A 27,475-nucleotide genomic window follows, 5' to 3' on the forward strand; every position below is an offset into this window, starting at 1 on the left:
ACTTCATTATACAGCTCTGTATGACGATGGAAAGATCTGTTACTGCCTGACGTCCGTCCTGGTTTAACAGTAACAATGGACTTCGCTCGTCCCACCAAAAATCTCCTAATGACGCTGTTATGAAGAATTTGTAGAATTCCTTTCCTCCTGGAGCAGTAAGTTGACAATGTCCTCTAAGTTTCAGAGCTTGTGTTGTCTTGTGTAGTATTGTATCCCTTCCTGGGTGGAAATGTTGCTATTTTTATGTTACCTAACCTAATGACCTTTTTCTCCATCACCAATGCCAGCCACCCCAAAATGTAATAGGAACTCTGTAACTGTGTATTGGTGTCCCCAGTGCTTGTAGAAAGATGTGTGCAATGTGCTGCATTGCTATGCAATTGGCCTGCATTTAGTAAAACTCCCTGCATTCCTGTAATGTGTGATATAAATATTATTTATTATTTTCTTTTGCTGTCTGCACACAACTAGGAATATGTTGATTATTTTCTGTCTTAGAGACAATGTCTGAAATAAATGAAGGCAGTAATTCTGCAGTGTGGTGATGGCATCTAGCCTAGAGGCCTTTAAGTGGGAATTGGACACAATTCTGGAGGAAAAGTCCATCACAGTTTACTAGACCTGATGGTTATGTGCTTCCTCCTTATTATAGATGTGTGCCACTGTGAGATAAAGGAGCTGGACTAGATGGGCCATTGTCCTGATCCAGCAGGCTCTTCTTATCAGGTTGGTGCTCAGTGCTGGTGTCTGGAAGACTAAGGCTGAGTACACAGTGCAATAGTTCTTGTCCAATAATCGGCTCAGGGCCGAAATCGGACATAAATCTTGCATGTGTACAGCGCTCGTCGTCCATTACTAGAACCACCGCCCAGGCGGATCCAAGAACAATGACAACAAAGGATTGTAATGCAAGTGAAGGGGAGAGAGTGCAGCGGGGTGCTGCTCTGTCTTTCTCCCCCCCCCCCTCCTCCATGTGCACTGCATGTACAGTGCTCGTTTATGCATCATGCAGTCTTTAGTCATTGGAAAGGATGATAACAAATCTTTTCTAACAAATATGAGAATATGAGACAGAATTTGGGACCATTGGGAGCTATGCAGTGCTCCACAGTCATAGAGAGGGGAGCACGTCGCTTGTCACATGACCCCTTGAGAAACCAAATACCTACAACCCCGGGCACCATTTTCAATACTTAATATTGGTTTACCTCGGCTCTGTCCCTTCTACAGAAACCAAATTTAGGCCCCCAATATTGAGAGAGACCCCTCAGGATGTCTGTTACCTCACCCCGGCCCTCATAGTTGGTTGTCAAGACCGCTCATCATAGAAAGAGGACCAACTACAATACTGCAGTAGAATTTGTTGATTTTATGTTTATTTATTATTTCTATATTTTCAATAAAAATATTTATTAATAATTCTAAAATAATGATATAATTCAATTAATATTTTATAAGCAAAAACACAATAACATTTTCATTTTTTTTAAATAAAATACAAAAATAGAGATAGTGAGTAATTTAATACAAGGTATGTCACATTTTAGAACTGTGTGCCCAAGTTGTGTAATAGAATTCTCCCCAAGAGCCACAGCCGAGGTAAACATTGCTTGCTGGTTACCATAGCAACAGGCTAGGCCATGAATCATTAAGGTACAAGGTGGGCAGTGTTTCCATTGGATACTGGTTGTGATGGGAAATAGCACAAGTCTATGGTAAAGTTCCTGCTCTAAACTATATACAGTAGAACCTCAGTTATCCAGCACCAACGGGGAATGGCCCATTCTGCATAAGTTTAGTTTCCGGATAACTGAGGTTTTCTTTTCTCAGCCATTCAGCATTAGACTAGATTGGGGAGACTTGTCCTCATTCACCTCTAGTGCTGATCAAAGCTCCCCAATCAAAGTCACTCACATTCCATCTTTACCACCATGAGATCTTGCCATTTTCTAGGGAACAAAATTGATTACTGGATGTGAATAGGGTTAATATTTAGTTGGGTTTATTTAAGTTAGTTTATAATAAGGAAGATGCTTGTTTTCATGAAAAAAGATAATTTGTTGATTGTGTTCACAATCTTAATAAATATAATGGTGCTCATTTATTAAAGCTCTCCCAGACTGGATAAGATGGACTATCATAGCAGATCCTGGGTGATCCAGCAAACCTGAAATGTTATGAGACAAAAAATTATGCAATGTACATTAAAATGGCATGGCAAATGACAGACCAATACATACAATGACACAGGAGGAGGAGATGACCTTGTTCAAAATGAGCTTACAACGTAACACCCCATACCCTTGTACTAAATGGTAACCCGTTGCAGAAGGTTGGAAAGTATACCATAAGGATGACATTTTTTATGCAGTAGACCAGACTTTCTCAACATTTTTAACATGAAAGAACCCTTGAAACAACTTGCAGATCTTCAGGAAACCTCTTCTATAATTACTATATCCACAGCTCACAGTATATAAGTAAGTTGGTCAGTGGGAAGAATGCCCCTTACATTGCTTGCCATTGGGATGAATGTCACCCTTACAGAAAGCCAAAAAGATCATTGGTAAACTAACCTGAGAAGCACAAATTCCCCGGTGCTCAAGGAACCCCCATTAACAGGAATATTGGCTGGGAAACACTGCAATAGACTCTAATAGATGTGCAGGGTAACAGTCTACCTATAAATATTTAAAATTCTTTTGGTAAGGGTTAGATATAGCTAAATGCATAATATAATATGAATCAACCTCTATCCAGGTCATTCAGTACAGATTTAATATCTGTCTGTGACATAGCGGAGAATGGCAGGCAGTCTTGCACAACGTTGAGGTGCTTATTGATGGCCTTTCCATCAGTCCCTTCGGTTATTCTGCTGACGGCCTGAAACACCAGTGGCTTTAAAAGGTCTATTTCTGCCAGGACTCGGTAGATGTCCTCGATGTTGTCTGTCTTGGACACTCTTGGCTTCCAGCACAGGTGAGGGAGGCTCTGGCGGGCACATTGTAGCGCCGCTGCCGACACTCTGGCATCGCTGCTGTGCAGTTTCAGGATGATGCCCAGTAAGTTTTCTGTAACTTCTCTTTGGATCTTACTAAATGGGTAAGATCGACATCTTTTCACAGCTTCTTCAAACAGTCTTGTTGTTAAAAGTTGTATTTTAGTATTTTCATGGTGGAATAGGATGCCAATTGCACTGATTATCTGCTGTGATGTCTTGTAGCCTTTTAGAAGTGGCAAAATCCTGATAAGTAATTGTAAAGTTTTCATTATTACCCTTTCGCTGTTTACAGTGACTGTGTGAAGGAGGAATTCAGCCAGTTTGTGTTTGTACATGTCGGCTTGGGCTGGATGGAAGTGAAACAAAGTGTTGATCAAGTTTACGAAGCGGGAACGTGTTTTAACGTCGCTTACGTTGTCCATGTCTATTATTCCCCATATGATGGACTTCACCTGTATTTCACTTAAACAGCCAGGGTAGGTCATGAGCTCAGTGAATAAAGAGATAGCTGTCAGTCTGTTATATGTATTCTGAGACTGAAGTAAAGGTCTCATGAGAATAAAGAGCTGATTGCGAGCTTTTGTATCGGCGAAGGCCTGAGCATATTCTTTAACAAACTTCTTGTGATGTTTTCCACTTATTAACAGAAGCTCCGGATCAAAGTATGGGCATTCAGTATAAATGCGCTTCTTTATTTCAGCTCGATTCTCTGCTGTCAGTATCTCTGCCTGTTGTTCCACGAACTCAATGTCCTTCTTCAGGAATGCAATCAGTAGCGCAATTGTTCCTCTTATTGTCTCCACCACCGGGTCATCAGAGCAAACATCCCTCCAGTTGGAAAGGATAGGTAGTGTTGTCATCAGTTGGTTCCAAATGGTTTTCTGTTCCCTCTCCAGTCTGGTAGAAACGGCCGTGATACAGTTCATGATAATCCAGCAGCATTCTTTTCGAATGTCATTGCTCGGTGAATTGTCCATATCTGAGTTCAAAGCAGACAGCAAGGTATTCATGGTAGCTGTACTCATATTGCCACGCGTAGTGACTGCTCTGAGTATCTCAATGACATACAGCGGAAGAAAGGGATAATCAGTGGTCAGGATCTGTTCAATGGCATAGTCAGGATACAGTCCTGCCAGATGATACATCAGCCGACTGGCTGGATAATACACATCTTCCTGGCGCCTATATGTCTGCGCTTCAACCATGTCCATGAGAGTCAGGGGGATGAAGTCCCGAGTCAGCAAGTCTTCTGCGTCTTCCCTGGCGGTGGCAACTTTGCAGAGAAAATCATAAATGGTGATTTTTTTAATCACACTTGGTTGGTTGTTAAGTTCTTCCATGGCCAGTTTTATGTCGTCGATCAGTTGTGAAAATTCCCTCCGCTTAATCATTTCTTTCATGCATGGGACGATAATAGCAGAGCTCAGTGTCAGAGACCCATCCGGGCCGGTGCCTTGCAAAGCAAATCTGAACATTGCTAAGAGCGATTGTCAACAAGAGAGAGCAAAGGCAAGAAGAGTTCTTATCTCTGAGAGAGTCTGCGAGGGTATGAGACTTGCTGAGCAGATCACCCTTTTTAAAGTCAGGCTGTGATGACATCACAGAGGATGCTGACATCACTAGCCTGTGATTGGCTGATAGATGAGCAGGCTGTCCTGCTGTGATGACATCAGCAGAGGATGCTGACATCACTACCCTGTGATTGGCTGATAGATCAGTTAGCTGTCCTGCTGTGATGACTGTGATGACATCACAGAGGATGCTGACATCACTAGCCTGGGATTGGCTGATAGATCAGCAGGCTGTCCTGCTGTGATGACATCAGCAGAGGATGCTGACATCACTAGCCTGTGATTGGCTGATAGATAAGCAGGAAAGTCTGACGGCGTAACTGACATTTTCCAACTTGGCTGGCATATACAATGCAATACAATAACTGTCATATTTAGAGATCTCCTCCTGGCGTATTAGCTTTGTGAGCTGAGCCTATAATGTTGTATTATATGAACAGACGATAGCTTATTTTATTTAATTTTGCACTTTTTTATGATTATAATTCATTTTTCAAGGCTTTCTGACCCCTTGCGAGAATTGAGAGTCCCTATTCCCTTTTTTGTCCACTCTTACAGAACGCTACATCTGAGTTCTGGGCCTGGAAGTCAACAAGCTTCCTATGATCATTTCAAAGCCTTACTTGCCCTCATTATGACACAGCTATGGGGGGACACAAAGCGTTATTCAGTGTTATCAGAATTCATCACTGGCCTGAGATTGGCTGATAGATCAGCAGGACAGTCTGACAGCATATCTGACATTTCCCAGCTTGGCTGGAAATACCTGTCATTCTTAGAGAGCTCCTCCTGGTGTATTAGCTTTGTGAGTTGAAACTAAATGTTGTATAATAAGAACGGACTATAGCTTATATTATTTTATTTTGCATTTTTGTATTATTATAATTCCTTTTCAAGGCTTTCTTACACCTGGCCAAAATGAGAGTCTCTAATCCCTTGTTTGGCTGCTTTTTTTGAGGTTTGCTTGTACTCCATTGTACAGCCATTAGAGGTGGACACAAACAGTTATTTAGACTTGTCAGCATTAGGTTTGCTTACTACCGCTTGCAGGAAGGTTACAAATATTAGTTGTCAGGTGTAAACCCCATTAGAGAAATATTTTTAAAGTAAAGAGAGCCATACACTATATCATATTTTTTCCCCTCAATGAGCAATGTTTTTTTTTTCTTCTTTTGTTAAAAGGTTGGTGGCCGGGGCCCTACATAGAGCAACGTGACAGTGGTTTGCAAAGGATAGCCCAGAAACCATGGACCCTCACCTCCCAGAGGCATTTTGAGCCTTCTTTCACAACTTCTTGCTCCCTGACATTTGGTATTGAGTTAATCAGTGTTGGTGACCCATTAAAGAGCTGCATGGAGGTACAGGTAAAGTGAGTTTATAGAGGTCAGGAAATATTCTATACAGAGACTGTCCCCTAGATCTTCTTTGGCATATGTGCACTGGTCTTTTAGGTGCGCCAAACTTTCCTCTTGCAGTCTCATTTAAAGCAGAACTTAAAATTAAAAAAAAAAACATTTACTTACCTTTTTTCTTTTATTAAGGCCTTCGATCATTGAATATGCTGCACCCAACGAATCCTTCTTCTTTCTGGGTCTCTCTGTTATATCCCAGTCATCCAATTGACGACATCACTGGATGACTAAAAGAATATTCAGGTGTCAGGGAAAAATTGGTGTAATTAATGAATAGTAGAACTGCTATTTGCATTGGTTCCCAATAGGAAGAATGCCCCCCATAATTTAGTTGTGAGAATACCAATTTTAACGCCTGCTAAAACGTTCTTTAGTTTTCTACATATTCTTTCATCTGGATTGTGCAGAAGAAGCAACCCGCAGCCTCCAGGTATACTTATATTACATATCCAGGGGGCTGCGGGCAGCTTCCTCTGCACATGTGTGGGATTGGACAATGTGTCATCCCTTCATTCAAGGGATAAAAAAATTATCAAAAAATAAAATTCAAGAAATTTAAATATATTTTGATAAAAAGGCTAATTTTACATAATGTTTATGTTTTGATGATAGATCCAATTTAAACTAAAAATGTCATACCTGCCTGTAGAAGTCACAATATAATTGGTTTGGCTATGTGTTCTCTACTGCACCTGCTAATGCATCATAAATGTTTAGGCCAGGACACCACTCAGCAGTATAGCTGCAATTGACACGTTATACCTCTGTTATCATTTCTGGACTACATCTGTTTATTACAGGGGGCTTCTCTTCCAACCTTGAACAAGGAGCCAGACCAGTTATAAACAGCATCGAGCAAGAAGAGCCGGAGATTTGGGAGCACTTGGCCAAGGTGAGATTAGGTTTTAAATTATATGTAAATGTCTTTTTTCTCTGTTTATATAACATCATGCAGAGATTTCAAAATCCCGGTTAGGTATTTATGTTGTCTTTTCTCATTAGAGATATTTTGCTTCCCGTCCTGGACACCCAACAGGAAATAGGAAGTAATCTCTCCAAAGTGAACAGAATACCCATGTAAAAAGTTGTCAGAGCGTTGAGAGCTATTATTTTCAGCAGAAAAGAAATGAGCTAAAATGTGTAGTGAGAGGTTTCCATGTTCTACTCCTGTATGAAATAAACTGTTATTTACCATGTGAAGGGTGTGGTGGGCAGATATACACAAGGTCCCGGGTACTGAGCATAATTTTTAGTAGATTACCCATTGCTTGGGGAAATGGGTAATGCGTTGATTCATTTATTTAGCAAATTGTGTATCTTACAATTGACAAAACAAAAACAATAATAATTTTGAGCCATAGTCTAGGCACTCAAGGAACTGATAGAGTTACAGTAGTCTCATGGTCAGCCATGGCATTTGTAGCCCTAACCACAGCCACGACATGGGTGGACGTGGATATACGGTATGAGCTCGGTAATGTCTTCTTAGGTTGGTGATGTACTGATCCCTGCAATACCCATGAATGCAGATTCCTAACAGGTCCATCCACAATAGGTTGCCTGTAAAAAATTATGGAGGTGTGGCAAGACTAGTCATTCTGCACATGAAGAGAGGGAAGCAGTGACTGGTCTCTATTACAGGAAGCTCCTGCACAGAGGCAATATTTTATACTGGGTGACTGCACAGATCTGGAAGAAATACACAAAGATCACCAACATTCCAGTAAGAACACACACTGCTCATGTGTTTGGACAATAATTTTTTATATCGGAGTTCAGCTTTAAATAAGGCTAATATAGATTATAGATGTACGTTTTCTAGATCCAGATTGCAATTCATAGGACACATTCTGTATGTTTCAGGAACCTATGACATGGCCAGAGCCTACAGGGATATTAAGGATGCAAACTTCAAAACCTCAGGCAAGTATTTCCACTCTTGAGGGAATTACGACGCTGCACAGAGAGGGAATGGCAGAGCCTGGGCAGCCAGGGTTATAAGGTTGGAGAGTAGCAGCAACCAATATTATTCCCCATTACTGGCCACTGGAAGCTGAGAGCAGTGATCTTCAGAAGGGTAATTGAAGAGGAACCCTGCTGGGTGTGCAACAATATTAAGGGTCTGACATATTCCCTTAAGGTTCTGGGTGGTCTTTTAGGGTGCTTAAACATTTAGGAAAGAAAAAAGAGGAATTTATTGATAACATATTGGGAATTGCCACTTGTCCTGGCCACTTAACAGACATGACAGCGCATAGGGGTAGAGAGAAAATAAGATCTAAAAGTAAAATGAGCGCTATGAAAAATCCTCTGAGTTTAGGATCTTTGGGCATCTTGATTAGCCAAGCTAAAAAGACGTAACTTCCGAGCATGCTCATAGTTTATTCATTCCCAGCCACCAGCTAGGTCAGGATGATTCATAAAACTGTGCATGTGCAGCTCAGTGTACATTTAAGAGAATATTACTTACAGGCAGGAAAGTTTTAGAATACTAAACACTAATAATAGTGCCGTCTGCTCACAATTAAATAATTGTAAGGTTTAGTTCTGCTGTAAAACTTGGTTCATACTGTATAAAAATCTTATTTTTGAAGGAAAGGTCCCCATCTTGTGGATAATATTTGGTACTACACATTAATTTCACCAAAAATGGAAGTAGAGCTAAAAATCAATTCTTAAATTGAATAATCAAACAAAACTTCACTTTAGATGCAGAAGGAAAATGTTGTAATGGTTGTATTACGATCTGGTCCTCTTTTTATGGTTTTCAGAGTATAAGGGTGCTTCTCCCTAACATGCTTGCAGGCGACAGGTTTTGTTACTCAGTTGTGGATGCTTTCAGAAGGAACTGTGATGGGTTATCACACAGGCAGACCTTTTAGCTGTTATGGGGTAGCAGCTACATGGTCAGCCCTTGCTCAATCATAGCCCTAGAGCTTATCAAAGCAATGAATGGGAAAGCACCCTCAGACATATTACCAATGAGCGCTCAGGTTAAGGCCGGAGCTGACTGAGTTGAATTTTTAGCCAACCTGAAATTGCTGCCTTTTACAGTCTTCTATCAGAAACCAGTCGATGAGCTGTGCTGACAAGGAACGCGATCATATCAGGGGAGAGCAGACAGTGACCTAATCAGTCTACTGCTTTGCTAATGCATCCATGCTGAGTAGTGTAAAACTGGCTGTACAGGGGAAAAAGGAAACTCTGAATTCATGTAAATACATAGATTTATTTTTTATCATACATATCTGAATTACATTTCATTCATTACAGCAGTGCTGAATTTCCCCTCACTGTGATTGGTATATTGGGAGGGGAATTGTAGCAGCATTAACTCTCCACTGATTCCTACAAAAAACTTACCGATGTGCATGACTGGTAACCAACTGCTGCAGATATCTCTACCCTAAAGTGTACGTGGCAGCTTTCTAACATCTATGTACACACTGGGGTGGCTTTTCTGCTGCCGCCATTATGAAGCTATCTGTGGTTTAGGAATTCTTATTATTGCATGTAGTGTGTTTATTATATATATTTGAAATTTACAAAATAAGCTGAATGTATAGGAAAAGCAGGCAGAGATGAACTGGTGCTGCCACATGCAGTCAGGCAGCATTGGTAGTGTAATGACAGTGCTAGGCTGTAGTTAGCATTTCTACCTCTAAGGGGCAGCAGCCTCCAAGTACAATGGATCACATTTATCAAAGTTTTTGAACTATTAACTGTTCATGTTGCTTGTTAAAAAAAAAAAATCAATTCAGATTTGCACTGGGAGATGAAAGCCCAATCACATGACAATCCCCTCTAATCGTGCAGTGTTTTCTGTAGCATTATACACAGGACTGATATATACCTGCAGTCTTCACCCTCAGCCTGCATTTTATGAATGTCATAGTGTGGAGTGAACACTGCAGTGATGGGCAAACAGCAGTCTCTGTTCTTCATGTTAAACTGGCCTTTCCAAAACTTCTAATGAGTTTGCTGCAGGCAACAGGGATATGGCAATTAGCAAAGGGTACCCATAAAGTCAGACCCAAATTACAAGGTGAAACAAAAACAGTAGGTCAATTGAAGGGTCATTGTTTATGTGCGCGACAAGTTGTAATCATCATTAGACAAAAAAACGAATTCTTTTTTTCTGGTATACCTGAGAAAGAAAACAGATGACAAGGGGCAGAGGAGGGCAGACGTAGTGCTAGTGCAGATGGTAAATATACACTTGATCCATATAGGACATGTAAGGTGCAGGGCAGTCTGCAACATCATATTTGCAGTGAACAGACTGCACAGATAGAGAGGTTTTCTGATAACTAGGGTCTAACATAACATACAGAGCTCCATCTTCTGGCTTTTAGTATTTCCTTCTTGTCCAGTAGTAAAACTCTGGGCCCTGGTTCTTGTGCCTTTGCTTTAGAAAGAGTCTTTTCGATATACAGAGCCTGTTGAAGGAAGCACGTTGCACCGCTCAACTTAAAAAACTGAGCAGCCGTGCTGCTAGGATCCTCCTACAGAAGACAGGTAGGTGCTTCTTCATGAATTACACGACAGGGCACAGCAGGAAGTGGAGTTTAGCAGTGGGGTCAGGCATTGGAAAATTATCCAGAACCAACTCCCAAAGTCAGAGTCCTTCACCTTACTGTAAAGATTCAACAAAAGCATCGAACTCCTCCATGTTCTTCTCATGCATAGCCAGCTTCTCTGGTAAGGAATCCTGTGGGGAATAGTACAAAGTGAAAATGAATGCACATGGAATGTGACTTTCTTATTTATGAAACATATTAAGTTATTATTTCACAGTATTTATGTACTTGCTGACATATTATGCAACTACAACGCTGTACAAAGTCCATAGTCATGTCACGAGCTGTGCCTCTAAGGGGCTTACAGTCTAATATCCCTACCATAGTCATATGTCATATTGTCAATTTTGTGGGGAAGCCAATTAACCTAACTGCATGTTTTTTGGTTTGTGGGAAGAAACGGGAGTACCTGGAAAAAACCCATGCAAAACACGGGGAGAACCTGCAAACTTCTTGCAGCTAGTGTCCTGACTGAGATTGGTCAGAGTGCTAACCTCTCAACCACCATGCTGCCCTATATTTGCATATTCAGAAATGAAGCAGTCACATTGCTGTAATCAATATTATAATGTTGGCAGGCTGAACTCACAGAAGATCCTTGTACGACTGAAACCACATAAATCCATTCTGGTCTTTTCAGTTACATATCCATCCCTCAATAAAATTAGGTGGTACATCCACCATTTTTCAGAAATATTAGTGACTTGTATAATGTACTCACCAGATCTTCTGCCATTGACTGCACAGCAATGTCTATGGAGAGGCTACTAAGCTGAGGCGGGTTCTGAAACTCCCGGTAGAAAGTTCCAACATCCATGGGTAAATCATCTTTAGAAAAGGCTGGACGCTGAGAAAGAAAAGAGGATCTGTAATATAGACACAAACATGCACTGCAGAATCTTTGGACACCAGACGCACATGTTAAGGACCATGTTGTGGTAATGAGCCATATTGGTAACACTTACAAAATCCACCATCACAAAGTCATCCTGCGGTACCTCACTGCTGGAGCAGGAGCTGTGCAAGCTCCGAGCATCCGGTGACACCTCCTCGGGACTGTCGGGATAGACCACCTAGAAAAGAAAGAAAGTGTTCAACTCTAATATTGTCAGAGAGTGAATCTATCTCCATTTCCACATTTAAACAAGAAGCTGTTCAAATAGACTGGTAAATGAGGTCCACTGGAAGTCTATGTGATGGATTTATCAAAACTTGAGAAAAGAAAATGAGGACAATTTGTTTATTTTTATAACAACCAACAATCAGGTTCCACCCTATATTTGCAAGCATTCCCATTGTTTTTGACAGACAAACTTTTTTTTCCACAAATAAGCCTTAGAAGGGCCTTTTAAACATTATCTTTACTGTTGCGGAGAAAGAGCATACTATAAAGTTGATCAATACTGTAATACACCCAGTCCTTTTACCCCACTGTCCATCTCCTCCCCACATTTTCTAGCCACTGACTTGCACACAGCACCTATTACAGTAAATGCTGTTAAAAATGGACCTTCTTACATCCTTAACACCTGTCCCAAACAGGAGAAAGAATATCATTATTGTCCCCTTTTCGGTATACTAGCAGCTATGTTATTGAAGCCTTACGAGGCAAGATACAAGTTATTGGCATGATTATGGACGCAACAAATATAAAGACTTGTTGGCAGAGGGTTCATTCGTTTATGTTCTTGTTTAGAGAATTTAAAATGTAACATTTGGACCATTTAATGTCATTGTTAACCCCATCATCGGAACTAGTTGTTCGGACCTTCGGGCACTGTGTTTATAAACACTGCTATATAGAATATAGAGAGATACGTGTTGACATAGCTTCCTTTGTATGTAATTTTTTTATTTCTGATTCTTTTTTTGTTTCTATTCAATCACTTGCCAGTCCTAACTCCTCCCTTCCCCTTAGCTATCATTTTACTGCTTTTTTTGTTTTTCTTTATATTTGTTTTTATTTCTTTGCAGCATAATACATGATACACTGGAAATGTCTACCCTACACTCCCCTTTAACAAAGTGTACCTAGTACCTGTAGACTTCCCTAAAAGTGAGGGTGACATTGCTGTCAATCTGGTGAGACCTTGGGAAATACTGAGCAGCCACATCCTATAAGAATTTCCCTTAAACTGAAGTGTTGAGGTATGTTGAAGAAGGATGGTGATTTTCACAAGAGGAAGGGCCAAGGATATAAATAAGCGCACCTTGTGTCGTACTTTATTGTTTAAGCAATGGGTACTTACCATGGGGTCATTCTCCTCTAGGTCGGCTAGCTTGGGTGCAAACACGGCAAAAGGAATATCAGTGCTGGCATAGGTGACCTGTAAACAGGAACAATGCCATCTTGGGTCATCCAGCATTAATCAATTCACTACAGGCAGGATCATTACTACCAGGATCATTACTACAATACCCTGTAATAATCCTTTCAATAGTAACCTGTTTATTGGGGGGACTTACATAGGGAGCAGGACTAGATCTAAAGACTTACAGGGTAATTTCTGGAAACAACACCTATTTTAATCACATGACATGATACACTTGGAGTATGTCTATTCCCTGTTCCCAGGATCAGCCTACAGTTAGGTCCACAAATATTTGGACAGAGACAACTTTTTTTTCTAATTTTGGTTCTGTACATTACCACAATTAATTGTAAATGAAACAACTCAGATGCAGTTGAACTGCAGACTTTCAGCTTTAATTCAGTGGGTTGAACAAAAAATTTCACTAAAGCGTTTTTTTAACACAATCACTTCATTTCAGGGGCTCAAAATTATTTGGACAAAAATAAAAAGCTGAAAATAAAATGTTAATTTCTAATACTTGGTTGAAAACCCTCTGCTGGCAATGACAGCCTATAGTCTTGAATTAATGGACATCACCGGATGCTGGGTTTCCTCTTTTTAATGCTCTGCCAGGCCTTTACTGCAGCGGCTTTCAGTTGCTGTTTGTTGGCCTTTCTGTCCGATGTTTAGTCTTCAACAAGTGAAATGCATGCTCAATTGGGTTCAGATCAGGTGACTGACTTGGCCATTCAAGAATATTCCACTTCTTGGCTTTAATAAACTCCTGGGTTGCTTTGGCTGTATGTTTTGGGTCATTGTCCATCTGTATTATGAAATGCCCCCCAATCAATGTGACTGCATTTAGCTGGATTTGAGCAGACAGTATGTCTCTGAACACCTCAGAATTCATACGGCTGCTTCTGTCCTGTGTCACATCATGGATAAACACTAGTGTCCCAGTGCCATGGCAGCCATGCACGCCCAAGCCATCACACTGCCTCCGCCATATTTTACAGATGATGTGGTATGCTTTGGATCATGAGTTCTTCCACACCTTCTCCGTTCTTCCACACTCTTCTCTATTGCCATCATTCTGGTAAAGGTTGATCTTGGTTTCATCTGTCCAAAGAATGTTTTTCCAGAACTGTGCTGGCTTTTTTAGAGGTTTTTAGCAAAGTCCAATCTCGCCTTCCTATTCTTGAGGCTTAAGGGTGGCTTGCACCTTGCAATGCACCCTCTGTATTTACTTTCATGCAGTGTTCTCTTTATGGTAGACTTGGATATCGATACGCCTACTTCCTGGAGAGTGTTGTTCACTTGGTTGGCTGTTGTGAAGGAGTTTCTCTTCACCATGGAAATGATTCTGTGATCATCCACCACTGTTGTCTTCCGTGGACGTCCATGTCTTTTGGTATTGCTGAGTTCACCAGTGCTTTGTTTATTTCTCATGATGTACCAAACTGTAGATTTTGCCACTCCTAATATTGTAGCAATTTCTCGGATGGGTTTTTTCTGTTTTTTGCAGCTTAAGGATGGCTTGTTTCACCTGCATGGAGAGCTCCTTTGACCGCATATTGTCTGTTCACAGCAAAACCTTCCACATACAAGCACCCCCCCCCCCCAGGCCTTTTATCTGCCTAATTGATAATGACATAACGAAGGAATTGCCCACACCAGCCCATAAAATAGCCTTTGAGTCAATTGTCCAATTACTTTTGAGCCCCTGAAATGAAGTGACTGTGTAAAAAAAGTTTTAGTTCCTCAGATTTGTATGCAATCTTTTTGTTCAACCCATTGATTTAAAGCTGAAAGTCTGCAGTTCAACTGCATCTGAGTTGTTTCATTTAAAATTCATTGTGTTCTAACTGTATATATACACAAAGAGCTATGACAGTTCAATGGTAGAGCCAAGAGACGCTGCATACCTAAGAGCACAAAATATGTTTAGAAGCCAGGACCCTGTATATAACACATGTTGTATTTTATTCCAGCTATAATTTAAATTCTAATCTGCTCACTGCATAACAAATCCACTTCCTCATTCTGCAAATCAAATTAGAAGGCAAGAAGCTGTAAAGATGACCCAGAAAATAGGGCAGGCAGCTTTCTGTTTTTAAATCAAGACCAAGCTGTGCAGATCACAAGACTGGCTGAGTGGAAATAAAAATTCTTTGGCAGGTAAATTGTGTGTGCATTGTTAAGAGAAAGATAGAAGATCTGACATTAAGGTTTATTGAAAACAGTGACACAGAACATACTACTCTACTCACTTGAGGGGAGGGCTTGTCTACGAAGGCCCCTACTTTGCGAGTGAAGAGGATGTGAGGGGTTTTGTTTGGTGAACTGCCGCGGCCAGCTGTGTTGCTACCTGATGGGGTGTCTGCTTCTTCACTGTGGAAGAAAAGACCAGAATAAGCACAATGTGTGAATTTACCACTTATGTTAACCTGTAGGGTGATAATTTACCTGCTGGAAGTGGTGAGTGTTACATTTGATGGTGAGGTTAGGTGGAGCCGGTCATGTTCAGCTTGAGTACCATGTGCAGGCTGGGCAGTGATGTTGGGCAATCCACCCTCCTTCCCTGGTACCATCATCTACAGAGAGATCCCAGAGTTAAAATAACGCTTTAATTATGTGTGAAAACTTTACAACTAGTACTAGAACTAAAAGTTCCACTTTTTAAAACCTGCTATCAGGCAGGGCTTTTTTTGCAGAAAGAGACAGGCAATATCCCTTCTGCAATCAGCTTTCTCACCTGCCTGATCCTGGCTCGCCCTGGACTGGATTTTGTTTCAAGTAACCAAAGATTGAATCAAGAAAGAAAAGAAGATGGTGGGACAGGAACAGGCGAGTACAAAAAGGTTTTAGTTTTGCTTTAAAATCATTTAGACAGCAGGGAAATAATGTACATTTTGTCATATTGTTTTTATTTCTACTAAGGAGATTTACCTAAACAGTCAGGGCAGCTGATGCTAAAGCTCTCCAACAGAAGCACTTTTTTAATAAAGGTAAGATAAGGTCTTACATTTCTGACAAAGACTGCTGCCCCCTGCTGGGTCAGAACTAGAGTCTACCAATTAGCAGAGGTCATAAGTTTAGAGCATAGGTATCAGAAGTGGGTGTGTTGGTCCTCTGCAGACAGACCACTGTTTGTATACAGAGATCCAAAAGTCCCACTCTGGAAACAACTGGCAGAGAACAGGCTTTTATACTGTGGCTGCCTTCTAAAGAAAACTTACTTTTGTTTTCATGTACCTGATATTTAAATTTGTGCTTCATCAGCAGTTCCCAGCACGTTTTGCAGCCTAAATGTTTAGAATATTTTTACTAATATTTTGCAGCCATTCTACCGTTCTGTATAATCAGGTATGGTATGATACCTCAGGATGTTATGTAATATTCACAAACACCAATCAGATCCCATCCTTCTAGGTAGATAGGCATATAAAATTCAAAACAAATTTTAATGTAAGTAGCCCGAAGTCTGGTTGCTGTGGGTAAAATGTACAGTGCTTTATTTACACATGAACGAGCATACAGTGCCATTCTGGTCTATGGAGAGGAGAGGAAGGGGGGAGAACGACGGAGCGGCACCCCACTGCACTTTCTCCTCTTCACTTCCATTACAATCGTTTGTAGATCCGCCAAGATGCATCCATGAACGACAAGCGTTTTACGCATGTCAGATTCTTGTCGATATCAGCCCTGAGGCGATTATTGGACGAGAATCATCTTACGTGTGTATGTAGCTTGATAAAGAAAGTCAAAAGTAAAGTCAACAAATCTATATACTTGTCCAAAGTCGGTGACTAAACAAGTACTTTAGTGATGGTGGTAGCAACCTACATACTTTATCACAGAGTAATGACTAGTGATAAAGCAATAAAGAAAAAAAGATTGAAAAATGTTACGATAACCAAATATAAGATTTATATCATATTAAAGAAGGATTATAGCTTTAGTACCACATACCCTTTGCATTCTATTGTTTGCATAATTAAAACATCCCTTACATCTTTGCTAATACAAAGGCAGGCATGGAGGTGCCCATCCACTACCCCCCATGCACGCAGTGTGTCCCTTCCCTCCGCAGAGGACTACCTGGTGTGGAAGGGTAGCGCTCACTCCAGCAGCTAATGCCACTGGGTAGCACGGCTCAGAGGATCCTGTTCCAAGGACAGTCGGCTGATAAGAAAGGCGAGAGCTGTATAGCTAGACAGTGAGACAGAGAAAGGAGGAAGGAAGAAATAAAGAGATGGTACAATTGCATTCTATCCAAGATTAATAAGCACTTAACACCCTCCCAGGTGCCCTGCTCATTCCAGTAATGTAAGTTGTGTTCTTACTTACTGTGCACATAGCTCACAACTCACGCTACTGTGCAGCAGCTGTAACTAAAAAAAAGCCAGAACTGCAAGACTTTCACTTAAATCTAATGTAGTTTTGGGTAACAGATAATGAATATGCCTGACCTAAAATGTATACCTGCCCCATGTCCCAGCATCTGCCGCTATGACATTCCCAGCATCCTTCACTCCACTGCTGCCGTTATTACGGTCAGTGTGTCCAGTGGATGCCTAATAAAGGCAATGACACTCAGCTCTGACATTTACAATCAGAAATAACCAGAGAAATGCACAGCACCGGCAGTCATATCTTTACACTTAAACAGGACTAATCATTCCCCACCCAATACTGAACTGTTTAAGGTGAAGTGAAGTAGTCTTTGTTAGCCAAAATTTCTCATGTTCATGAATTTTTATACACACACACACACACACACACACACACACACACACACACTACTAAGCACGTTAGATTATAGAATGGTATTTTCTGCTTAATAATCAGAAAAAGTGGTGTGCATTTTTTTTAGTGTCTGCTCTAGTATTTTAACATCAAAAGTTAAAAATGGCTACTAGGTTATTGTTAAATACAGCTATTGCCCGATTTGCTTACTATTCCCTGAAACATACACATCTGAAATGCCTTGCCTTAAATAGGTTTAGACTTTCATCAGTAACAGCAGTTTGTGCTGGTCCGGTCTTGATTACAATCACAACGTAGAGCGAGATCTGTGTACAGCAGAGGCTCCTTATGACTGCTCGGGCAGAGCTCAGTGCCTTTACATCACACACCTTTATCCCTTGGCCAAGGATGTAATTTGAAATGGATTGACCGGCCACTTAGAAGGACACCCAAACCCGTTAAAGAAAAAGTGTAGGAGAGATGTTGGTTTCAGCTGGCAGGCAGGAAGGGGAGGGTGACAGCTCTACTTAATAACCAAATTTATGCTTCAAATGCACCTGTAACTCTAAAAATATTTTGTTCTCTGAAATACAAAGTCACACAGTTCTCTTTTATTATTCCACTGATAAAGCTTTTAAAGGATGCTAAAGAAGCCACAGTCTGATCAATATAGTTAGAACTCAAGCACACTGCACTACAACGTCAAATACATTTTCTGCCATTATTCAATTTGCCATTTTACACCAGTCAAGTTATTAGAGAACCTCTCACAAGCACAATTAAATAATTTGCACAATTTTATAATTATAAATCAAAAACAATCAGACTTATTCTATAAAAAAAATAATTATCTGCAAAAAAAAAAAAAAAAAAAAGGATTTTAAACGCTCAGTCTAAACAAAGCCAGTACTAAAGTGCACCTGTACTACATACAATGCTTTAGCCAACTCCCTTACACTCCATCACATTGGTTTTTAAAGCCACCTATCTCACTGCTACACCAATAAGGAGACATGGTGAACCCTAAAATCAGCAAAGCTGAAGCTAATATTTCCACAATAGAGCACCTGGACTTTCAGGGCTCCCTGGGTGTTCTAGACCAGTGGTCCCAAACCTTTCTTATAGCAGGGCCTGGTAACATAGAATGAAATTTTGCCATGGCCCAGTATATGTACAGCTTACACTACTGTGCTATTCTCAGCAGCTCCTGTGTAAGCAGTGTGAGGAGAGCAGTCCACACTCCCGCTGTCACACCGTCACTAGCATTACAGCAGTGTAAGGAGGGCCGCCGGCGTTCCCGCTGCTTCTGCCTCCTGTCATTTCCAGCCCCCAACTCACCAGCCATGGACCAGCACCAGTCCGCGCCCCGGGGGTTGGGGACCACTGTTTTAGAAGATAAGTTAACAACAGTTTTAGTTTCTTTATTACATCACTTTAAAATGTATTACTTTATTTAGTAAATGAATTAAAGTAATTCATAATAACTAATTAACTTCAAACTTTTGAATGGGCGCAAGGTTGTTCAATTATTCACTGACTGATTTCAGCAGAGATAACTCTTTGTCAGAATTTTGGGCTCAGACCTATATGACTGCTGGCATTTCATAGTCAAACAAAGAAACATTACCCATCTTGCTACATTGACATTTCATGTATTTCACCATCCAGATAAAGAACAAAACTCCATTAAATATGCCAAATAGATAGGAGAGACTAAGATATGTATAGGATTGAAAAGTATATGTTTCTATGTGAGGCAGCCTATACTGAAGACAGCCACACAAGAACAACTCCTTGGAATTATCTGCAAAATTGAAATGCACCTAAGAATTCCAGTAAGCTGCTGCATAAGTATTCAGTTATCACCTATATATAAAAAAGGCTCTCCATACAAAGTGTTTGGCCATTATTACCCTGGATCTGGCCTGTCTTCAGCAATTAGATTTCTTCCTTCTACAATCTGACTTTTCATCTGATATGTTTTAAGAAGCATAGTAAACACTCTGCAATGGAAAGCTGTTCTTGCTGTGGCTGGCCAGTTTTGATATTGCACAGAGCTTCCTCTTTCCCATTTCCTTTCTGAGAGATTTTCTGTTTATACTGAAAGCCCATTATTAACGTTGGTATCGTTGTATCTGGCACATATCACAGTCCTAACCACATTCTGACCTATAGATGGTTAGGTACTTTTAGTTTAATGTAGGTAAAGGAAAGCACAGTTCTTTGTGATGTTAGGTGTGTGTGTGTGTGTATATATATATATATATATATATATATATATATATATATATATATATATATATATATAAATACACACACATACATATATATATATTTTTTATTATTTATTAAATCTCGCTTTGCATATGACAAACAGATATTCTATTTCTTACTACGAATGTTATAATAAGTAGAGAGGCTGCACCTCCACAATAGTTAATAAACTATAACAAGAAAAAAATAAATAAAGGACACTCTCACAGGGAATAGAAAGCCACAACTAGCAGGTTTAGCATGCTCAAAAACAACCAATCATGGGCAGCTACAAGATGTTAGTTGAAAGGTTTTTACTGGGAACTTTATCTCGGGAAATGATTCGGAAACTATTTTTAAGGGAATAATGCATTCACACACTGGGAAGTGAGTAATAAGGAAATTAGGATAAATTCGTTTTTCGGCATAAAAGGTTATTTTGGTATAAATGTGTCTGTAAGTACAGGAAAATGATAAATTGCCTAAATTACTCAGTTGCTAAAACAAAAATGTAAACTAAATAGCTCAATGCAAAGACAAAAAGTAGATACTAGCCTCTACCGCAGATTGGCCCCGGACTTCTGCAGCAGTAAAGAGAAATCATTCGGCAAAAAAATTCTGATGCTGAGGTGTCCAGAAATGGAATTCTTGTGCCCTGCTGTGCTTCGTGGTTTGGCTGCCGATCCTCTACATTGGTATGAGTGATGTAAAATGTTTCCATTGCACACCATACCAAAATGAAAAGTTATATCTAAAGGTGTTTTCATGACTCCATGGTGCATAAACATGTGTAAAATTCAGTGCTAAAGTACTAGCAGACTGTGCAAAGCTAAAATCCACCCTACTAACATGATTACATAAAATAGAATAATGTTCTGCAACTAAGCAAGGCTCCTTCATCATCCACATGCCTGATAAGAGGCCCCAATTGCTCTTGATAAATTGGTACTCTATGTAAAATAAGTGTAGGACATATTAGTGATGTAGGTGCCAGTAGATTGAACCCCTTAACAGATGAGTACCAGTAATCTGATCCTATCAGTGGCCATTTTCTTCTTACTACTGCTGCGGTCAATGATGTGAGCAAAATGAGAGGGCAGTATATATATCTTTGCATATAGCCCTTTAGTTTGTTTTTAGGACAGTCACTTTAGGAGGGTTCTTCTAACACAGCTGATACACACACACACACACACTGTACATGCCGCTGTTGAACTCACTTGGTGTGAGAAGGCCAGTCCCATTGTCAGGACTCTGTGTGAGTCGGTCACCACAGTATTAGCTGCCTGACCTTGTGCCTTGCTGAAAGTAAACACACACTACACACAGCAAGCACAGACAGAGAAAACAAAGAGACAGCAGAAAAGAAAGATATCAGTGCAGGTACAGGACTACCTTAACTTCATCTATTGACAGCTAGTTATACATCTCCCATATGAAAAGTGATAACCTACTTCTACACGTTCCCCATCCATTACCGTACACGAGCTGTACACAGGAGGGCCAGTCAGAGCAATAGCTCAAACATGGATCTCTGCTTCACTGAGCAGGAAGTAGATTTGCATTAGGGAAGCATCAGTGGCACTAGAAGGTTTGTGCTGCAAATCACAGAAGTCCCATGCTCACCTGCGAAGGGGGTGATGTCGAGAAGGACGTAGTGCAGACATCCTGAGAATCCTCCACAGTAGGGTATGCGATTCCCTGCTCCTCAGTCCCCCTGGTAACAAATATTACAAAATGCACAAGGAATTAAATTCTGGATTGGTTAAAGGTCAAAACATATACCTATTAGAGTTAATGGTAGAGAGTTATCATTACCAACATCGGTTACAGGTTAAGGGGCACTCAAAAACTGAACAAGCCTAAGACTTGAAACACATGCAGAAGGGTCTAACTATTTGGAGGTTTCTGTGTTTCATCCAGGTATAGCTGTAGATCGCACTGTCCTGCTTTGCGGTCTGTAATCTGGTGTTCTGAGAAGACCTGCTACTGCTTAAAGCATACCTAAAATATATATATATATATATATATATATATATATATATATAAAATATACATAATTTTTAATTAAGTGCAACACCTTTTTTTTTTCTTTTTAAATGTCAAAAAGATGGCGACACCCGGAGCGCCAGCTTCGGGACAGTTACCGGGACAACGCGGGACCCGATGCAGGACACTCCCGGCTGTTTTCAGTTTAGTTTCTCTTTAAGGTGTTTTTAAAACCCATCCATAAACTTTTTGGAGCTTGTGTATATGGGCTTCTGTTCATGTCAAAAGCAGCTTGATGCAGCCTAAAAGGGAGTCAACTGCACGATAGAATCACCTGTATATATGAATTTCAAATTCATCTAAGGCCCCTTCCTTGATCCAGCGATAAAAGTCCTCTCCAGGCAGAAGGACATTCAATTATTGTCATTATGTAGGCTCCCCGTATCGTACAGGTATTCCACGTTTTATGACTTACCTGTTTACTGAGCACCCGCCTGTTTATGACCGACTCCCCTGACGAGCACACCGTACACAACTGTACAGTGTACATCCATGCGCCATCTCTTCTTCTGTCTCCTCGGGTCCCCCTGACTTCCTCCTCTGCAGACTGTCAGTGAGCTTTTCACTGACAGGTGCTGCATGCTTGCAGCACTGCAGACTGGGTTTATCTTATGCTCCTTGCTTAACGACAAACTCACTTAACAACCAGGTCTAAGGTATAAACCTGATAATTAAGCGAGGAGCATCTTTATTCCAGGTCTGCTCATGAGACATCATTACATCAGTACCAATCCTGGAAGATGTCCTCTCACCAAAGGACCAAGAGGAAGTGGCCATGAAACATCAAGACCAGTAGGTTGCAGGAATGTAAAGGATTTTTTTTTTAACAGAAAATATCTGGTAGGATTTAGGGGGTTGGTGAGAGGCAGGTGGAATGGCTACACTTTCCACTTTAATCCTTCAAAACATTTTTAATTTTGGGGGACCTTGATGGTAGGTGACAATGCAGTAAATTATCGGTTTATAAAACATTCAGTCAGAACAAATTAACAAATTAAAAAGCAGTGAAAAAGCTGACCCAGCTGTGGGTACAACCCCAGTGATAAACACCAACAATGATCCTACAATACTTCAGGTGAGGAACCAGATTTTTGTATTAAAAGCCCAACTTGAGATAAAACTGGAAAAACACATTTTTGGATAGTGGGGGAAACATTAGACATTTGGTGTCTGAACCCATTGCAGATCATCTCATCTTTTCTGTCTCTATGACACAAGAAAAAGAAATGGGTATCACTAGGCCCACACAAAGACGAGACCGCCTTTTTCCCCAATTTTTTCCAATTTGTCTGTTTTGGAGAGCTTTTCCCACTATCCAAAACTGAAAAAGGTTTAGCTGGAGTTGGGATACCAGGCCTACTGAAATTTTGCAGTGAGAGCAGCCATTTTTGCTAAACATTCATAAGACATAAATATGTCAAATCACAAAGAGTCACTGACATTACAGAGGCCAGTAAGGAGAGCTGTTACTAGCTCCGAGTAAATAGGATTAACACAAATTATGATCACATAAGATATTTCACAGCTTAGTTTAGATAGTATATGCAATGCCTGCTGTATTTTCATGCATATACAACACAATATAATAAGGCCTTGTCACTTTGCAGCAGACATGAGAATGGGAAACATATCAGCCAGGATTCCAGAATTTAAGAAACTAAGTCAAATTTTCTTTAAATGTCACATTTCAAATATGGAAATAAACCCACAGTATTGTAAATTTTGTCGAGCTCTGCAGGGAAGGCCTTTAGTCCGGGAACCTCTGTGTTTCTAGGTGATCCGTGTGCATGCTACCTGTGTCCTCACCTGTAGTTGCAGGGATGCATGTGTGAGGAGCTGGGGAAAGGTCGGTCAACAAAGTGATCAATAATAATCCCCATGATGGGCTGAGTCCTCTCAAACTGCCTGAAATGCAATAAACACATTGATATGTTATTAAGCTACCTGTCTCTGCATTTGTGAAGATCACCCAACCCCACCAGGGCAGGAGACAGATGGGCAAAGAGGATATGACAAAGGCAAAGAACCTGCAGAAAACAATATGGAGGATCGTCCACCCCTTTAACATATGACACTGTTCTGGGCTGATCCGTAGGAGGATGTGAGTGTACACTGAAAACAACACCGATCTTTTAATAAAGGCCCTCATACCAGAGGACTGGGCTTACCGAGTAGACATGAAAGCCAGATTAGTTCTGTAAGCACAAGTCAGGGTCAGCGTCCCTATTGGGGTCCCCACTGTCCCAACACGTACCGCCTGGAAACCTGGAACAAAGTATATGGTGAAAATAGGAAAGGTATTTGTATGCACTTGTGCACACTGATTGGTACAAGTTCCTGTCTTAATTTAGTTTTTGAGTCCAAGAGAAAAAATTGTAGAAGCCATCACATGCTTTCTAAGTATTACTTATTTTCTCAGTTTTAATGGGATAAAGTGATAAATGATCAGGGTGTGCTACTTCATAAAATATAAATGTTACCATTATGAATCTCAGTGACCAGTACCGATCTCACTTCTAATTTAAAGTGTAGCTGAACTAGTCTTAGGATACTCCAAAGTAGAATCCTTGTGTCATGATTCGTAACTTTTTTCCTGCCTACCTGGGCGTTTCTGCTCACTTCTGTATGCTCCAGCTTAGCCTATTGCATTCGCCATAATTTAAAATCCCACATAATATGCACAGATTCAGGGCAATTATATATTTGGGGGGGGGGGGGAATCTGGATACAGTAAGACCTTGGCCTACCCAGCAATATTTGGCTAATGGAAAGCAAACATGAGTAAATCTTGATCTTCGATTATAGTCTATTTATAATTAACAGTTAGTATTATATGACTCCTTATTCCTATCTTGTAAATGTCCCATAACATTTTATATTTTACCTTCTTTAAGACCCAAAAGCTGAACATCTCCAAAATATATCCTGCAAAAAAAAAATTAAAAAAAAATGTTATCTTTATAAAATACTATCTTAATACCTATACAATGCCTAATGCTAGCACACTATACAAAAATCCTTATAAGGCTGCACTGTAACCTTAACAAAAGGGTTGGGATGGTGTAGCTGTCCTTTTTATTAGGAAAACAAGCACGTACTGTTATATGCATTGAAAACATACAATGCATGTTATTATTTTATTCATGTTCTAATATGTTCGATGATGGAAGAACATTAGTAAGAAAAGTGCACAGGTATGAATAGACCTTACAGCTAATCTTAGGGCTGATATACATACCTGTACAGAATGACATATTCATGACCCTGCTTCCTGGACAGCCTGTAGGCTGGTGTCACCCTTGTGACGGCCAGTAAGGACTTCAGTAGAAGAGATAGCCGATTATACACAGTATAGGAGACTTTTATATCCCGGTCACATCTAAAATGTAAATAACTCCAATAAGTGATAAAGGTCATCAGGGATCCAAAATAAAAAAAATATCCGTTAACAAACTGGCCCTGATTTAATAAAGCTTTCCAAGGCTGGAGAGAATACATTTCATCAATGAAGCAGGGTGATCCAGCAAACCTGGAAAGGATTTTCTAAAAGTTGTTTGCTATTTGTTAGCAAATGTTTTGAACTCTGGACCAGATCCATTCCAGGTTTGCTGGATCATCCAGCTTCACTGATGAAAGTGTAACCTCTCCAGCCTTGGAGAGCTTTAATAAATCAGGCTTATTGTGTACACCAGCCACCAAAACAACTATTTCATAGTTGTACTGTAATTTTACCAGCAGGTGGCACAACAGATGAACTCTATTACCTGTCCAGGTAAAATGTTGGCAGCTCCAACAAAGCAATTTTCCTAAAATATCCAAAATATATATTGTATATGGAATTGTGTAGCTACAGCCATTATTTTCACATTTTGGATAACATGGGCTAGGGTCCTTTTTAAATTGTGGAGCTTTGTCTCCAAAAGCACAGCCATCCATTACAGGATTCCTGATGAGGGTGGATACAGGACCAGTCAGTCTGCACAAGCTGGGAGAACAGCAGTGACTGAACCTGGAGTTTCGCTTAAATCTGAATTTTTGAATAAGCAGAATATATTCTTATTTGATATGTGTTTTGCATTGTGTATTCCTTCCAGATGTATACAGTAATCCAGCATGAAATTTTGCCTCCATACAGAAGTCTTATTTATGCCCTGAGTTCAGGTTTTGGTTTCCTTAGGAGAACACAGCTTAGAATATAGCTGGATTGCAGAATGTACCGTTATTAGTCATCAAAATTGACATTTCAGATGTATTCTACCCAAGAGAGACACTGAAGGACGTACACACTGCAGGAGACAATGCAATAATACATTGAAAAGGTCACTCTAAAATGAAATGACAAGACTCTTCAAATGTCTTTTCCCAAAAGAAAAAAAATGTCACTAACTTTTCATTCATTTCCAGACACCACACTTCAAGCTCCATGGAATCGCCCTGAAACACATGAAGAAGTATTATTAATATTTCAGCGGGAGAAGGATCCCTGGATAGGTTGAGGATTTATAACCTCACCATACAGGGACCTCAACTCTCTCCTCTGCAGCTGAAGAGAAGAAAAAACTGAAGATCACCATTAAACAAACTTAACCTGAACCATGCTGTTTAAAAGACATTTCAATATTAAAATAAAATACTCTGCATGCATTTAAAAGCGTCAAAGGTGTTCTCTGAATATTGTTGTACAGAGCTTGGATTTACAGAGCTCTGGCCTTTGAGCTTTGAGATTTAGTGACCACGGATTTAACTTATAAAAGTACCCTGTATTTTATCTTTTCTGCTACTGGAATAACACACATGAGATTTTCACAGTATCGAGCTTTACGAGAGAGATTGTAGTAGACAACTTTATTTTCACAAAACAACAAATATGTATTAAGAAGTACTACATATTGTGCTGTATAACATTACACTGGGTAAAGCCCTACACTGCACAAATTCATTTCTAGTTAGTTATAGGAAATATCTCTTATTCTATAAACATGCCTCCCATAGTTCCAACAGCCTCCTTACAGTATTTAAATATATTTTTCTTATCCTGATATAATACTGTCCTAATATTGATGAAGGATTAGGAAACATGTGGCAGATCTCCATTGCTTCCTCAGGTCAATGCAAAGAGGACAGTCTGTGTGCAGTGACAATAATACTGCACTGCTCTAGAATTAAAAGCGGAGTTGCTACTCTCATGTGAGCTGTACTTGCTTGGACTGCAGTGAAATAAAAATAAATGTTGCAAGGTATGTGACTATTACTGTTGTCACTGCTGGTTCAAAAGCCAATAAGGATTTCTAAATTGACAGTACTACCTGTTGCTCAAATCCTCCCACTGTGATCTGCAGTGTCCGGGAGGGGGGACATATGAGACACAAATTGAAGAAAATTTGGCTCAGTCAGGGAAAGTAAAGAAAGTTTTTATTTTGTTCACTTTATGAGCCTAGTACATCACATAGCACCGGGATCAGTGACTTGCTTAGATTATCATACCAAGACTTTATCTGTATGTGACAGAAGAAGATAAGAGCTCACAATGAAGTCCTCTTGTCGTTTTTTAATTAAACTTTTAGTA

General features: G+C 40.1%; 1 protein-coding gene and 1 long non-coding RNA gene across 10 annotated transcripts in view; one reads left to right on the plus strand and one right to left on the minus strand.

Moving 5' to 3' along the window:
- Nucleotides 1–27,149, plus strand: LOC140338027 (uncharacterized). 4 transcript variants are annotated; one of them, XR_011922169.1, is made up of 6 exons: nucleotides 1–155; nucleotides 5,755–6,227; nucleotides 6,785–6,876; nucleotides 7,848–7,907; nucleotides 11,289–15,705; nucleotides 26,314–27,149. It is a non-coding gene; the product is annotated as an uncharacterized lncRNA (long non-coding RNA). The 4 variants fall into 4 exon arrangements; XR_011922168.1 differs by having other exon boundaries at nucleotides 5,755–6,876; nucleotides 7,848–7,911; nucleotides 15,559–15,705; XR_011922166.1 differs by having other exon boundaries at nucleotides 5,755–6,876.
- Nucleotides 9,194–27,475, minus strand: part of ATG13 (autophagy related 13) — a 28,364-nt gene continuing 10,082 nt past the window's right edge. Inside the window, exons 5-18 of one of the 6 annotated variants that reach the window (XM_072422020.1) lie at nucleotides 26,297–26,343; nucleotides 25,148–25,288; nucleotides 24,794–24,834; nucleotides 24,078–24,174; nucleotides 23,716–23,814; nucleotides 21,487–21,577; nucleotides 21,081–21,179; nucleotides 16,960–17,070; nucleotides 15,325–15,452; nucleotides 15,129–15,249; nucleotides 12,814–12,891; nucleotides 11,530–11,637; nucleotides 11,286–11,411; nucleotides 9,194–10,695 (exon numbers count right to left, since the gene is read on the minus strand). In XM_072422020.1, coding sequence (XP_072278121.1) covers nucleotides 10,618–10,695; nucleotides 11,286–11,411; nucleotides 11,530–11,637; nucleotides 12,814–12,891; nucleotides 15,129–15,249; nucleotides 15,325–15,452; nucleotides 16,960–17,070; nucleotides 21,081–21,179; nucleotides 21,487–21,577; nucleotides 23,716–23,814; nucleotides 24,078–24,174; nucleotides 24,794–24,834; nucleotides 25,148–25,288; nucleotides 26,297–26,343 — 1,365 coding nt within the window. In that variant the 3' untranslated portion in view covers nucleotides 9,194–10,617. The remainder of the gene's footprint in view (nucleotides 10,696–11,285; nucleotides 11,412–11,529; nucleotides 11,638–12,813; nucleotides 12,892–15,128; nucleotides 15,250–15,324; nucleotides 15,453–16,959; nucleotides 17,071–21,080; nucleotides 21,180–21,486; nucleotides 21,578–23,715; nucleotides 23,815–24,077; nucleotides 24,175–24,793; nucleotides 24,835–25,147; nucleotides 25,289–26,296; nucleotides 26,344–27,475) is intronic. The other 5 variants (XM_072422022.1, XM_072422021.1, XM_072422023.1 and 2 more) reach the window with 5 other exon arrangements.

The sequence above is a fragment of the Pyxicephalus adspersus genome, chromosome 9 (genome assembly GCF_032062135.1).
Source record: "Pyxicephalus adspersus chromosome 9, UCB_Pads_2.0, whole genome shotgun sequence".
NCBI classification, from domain to species: Eukaryota; Metazoa; Chordata; class Amphibia; order Anura; family Pyxicephalidae; genus Pyxicephalus; species Pyxicephalus adspersus.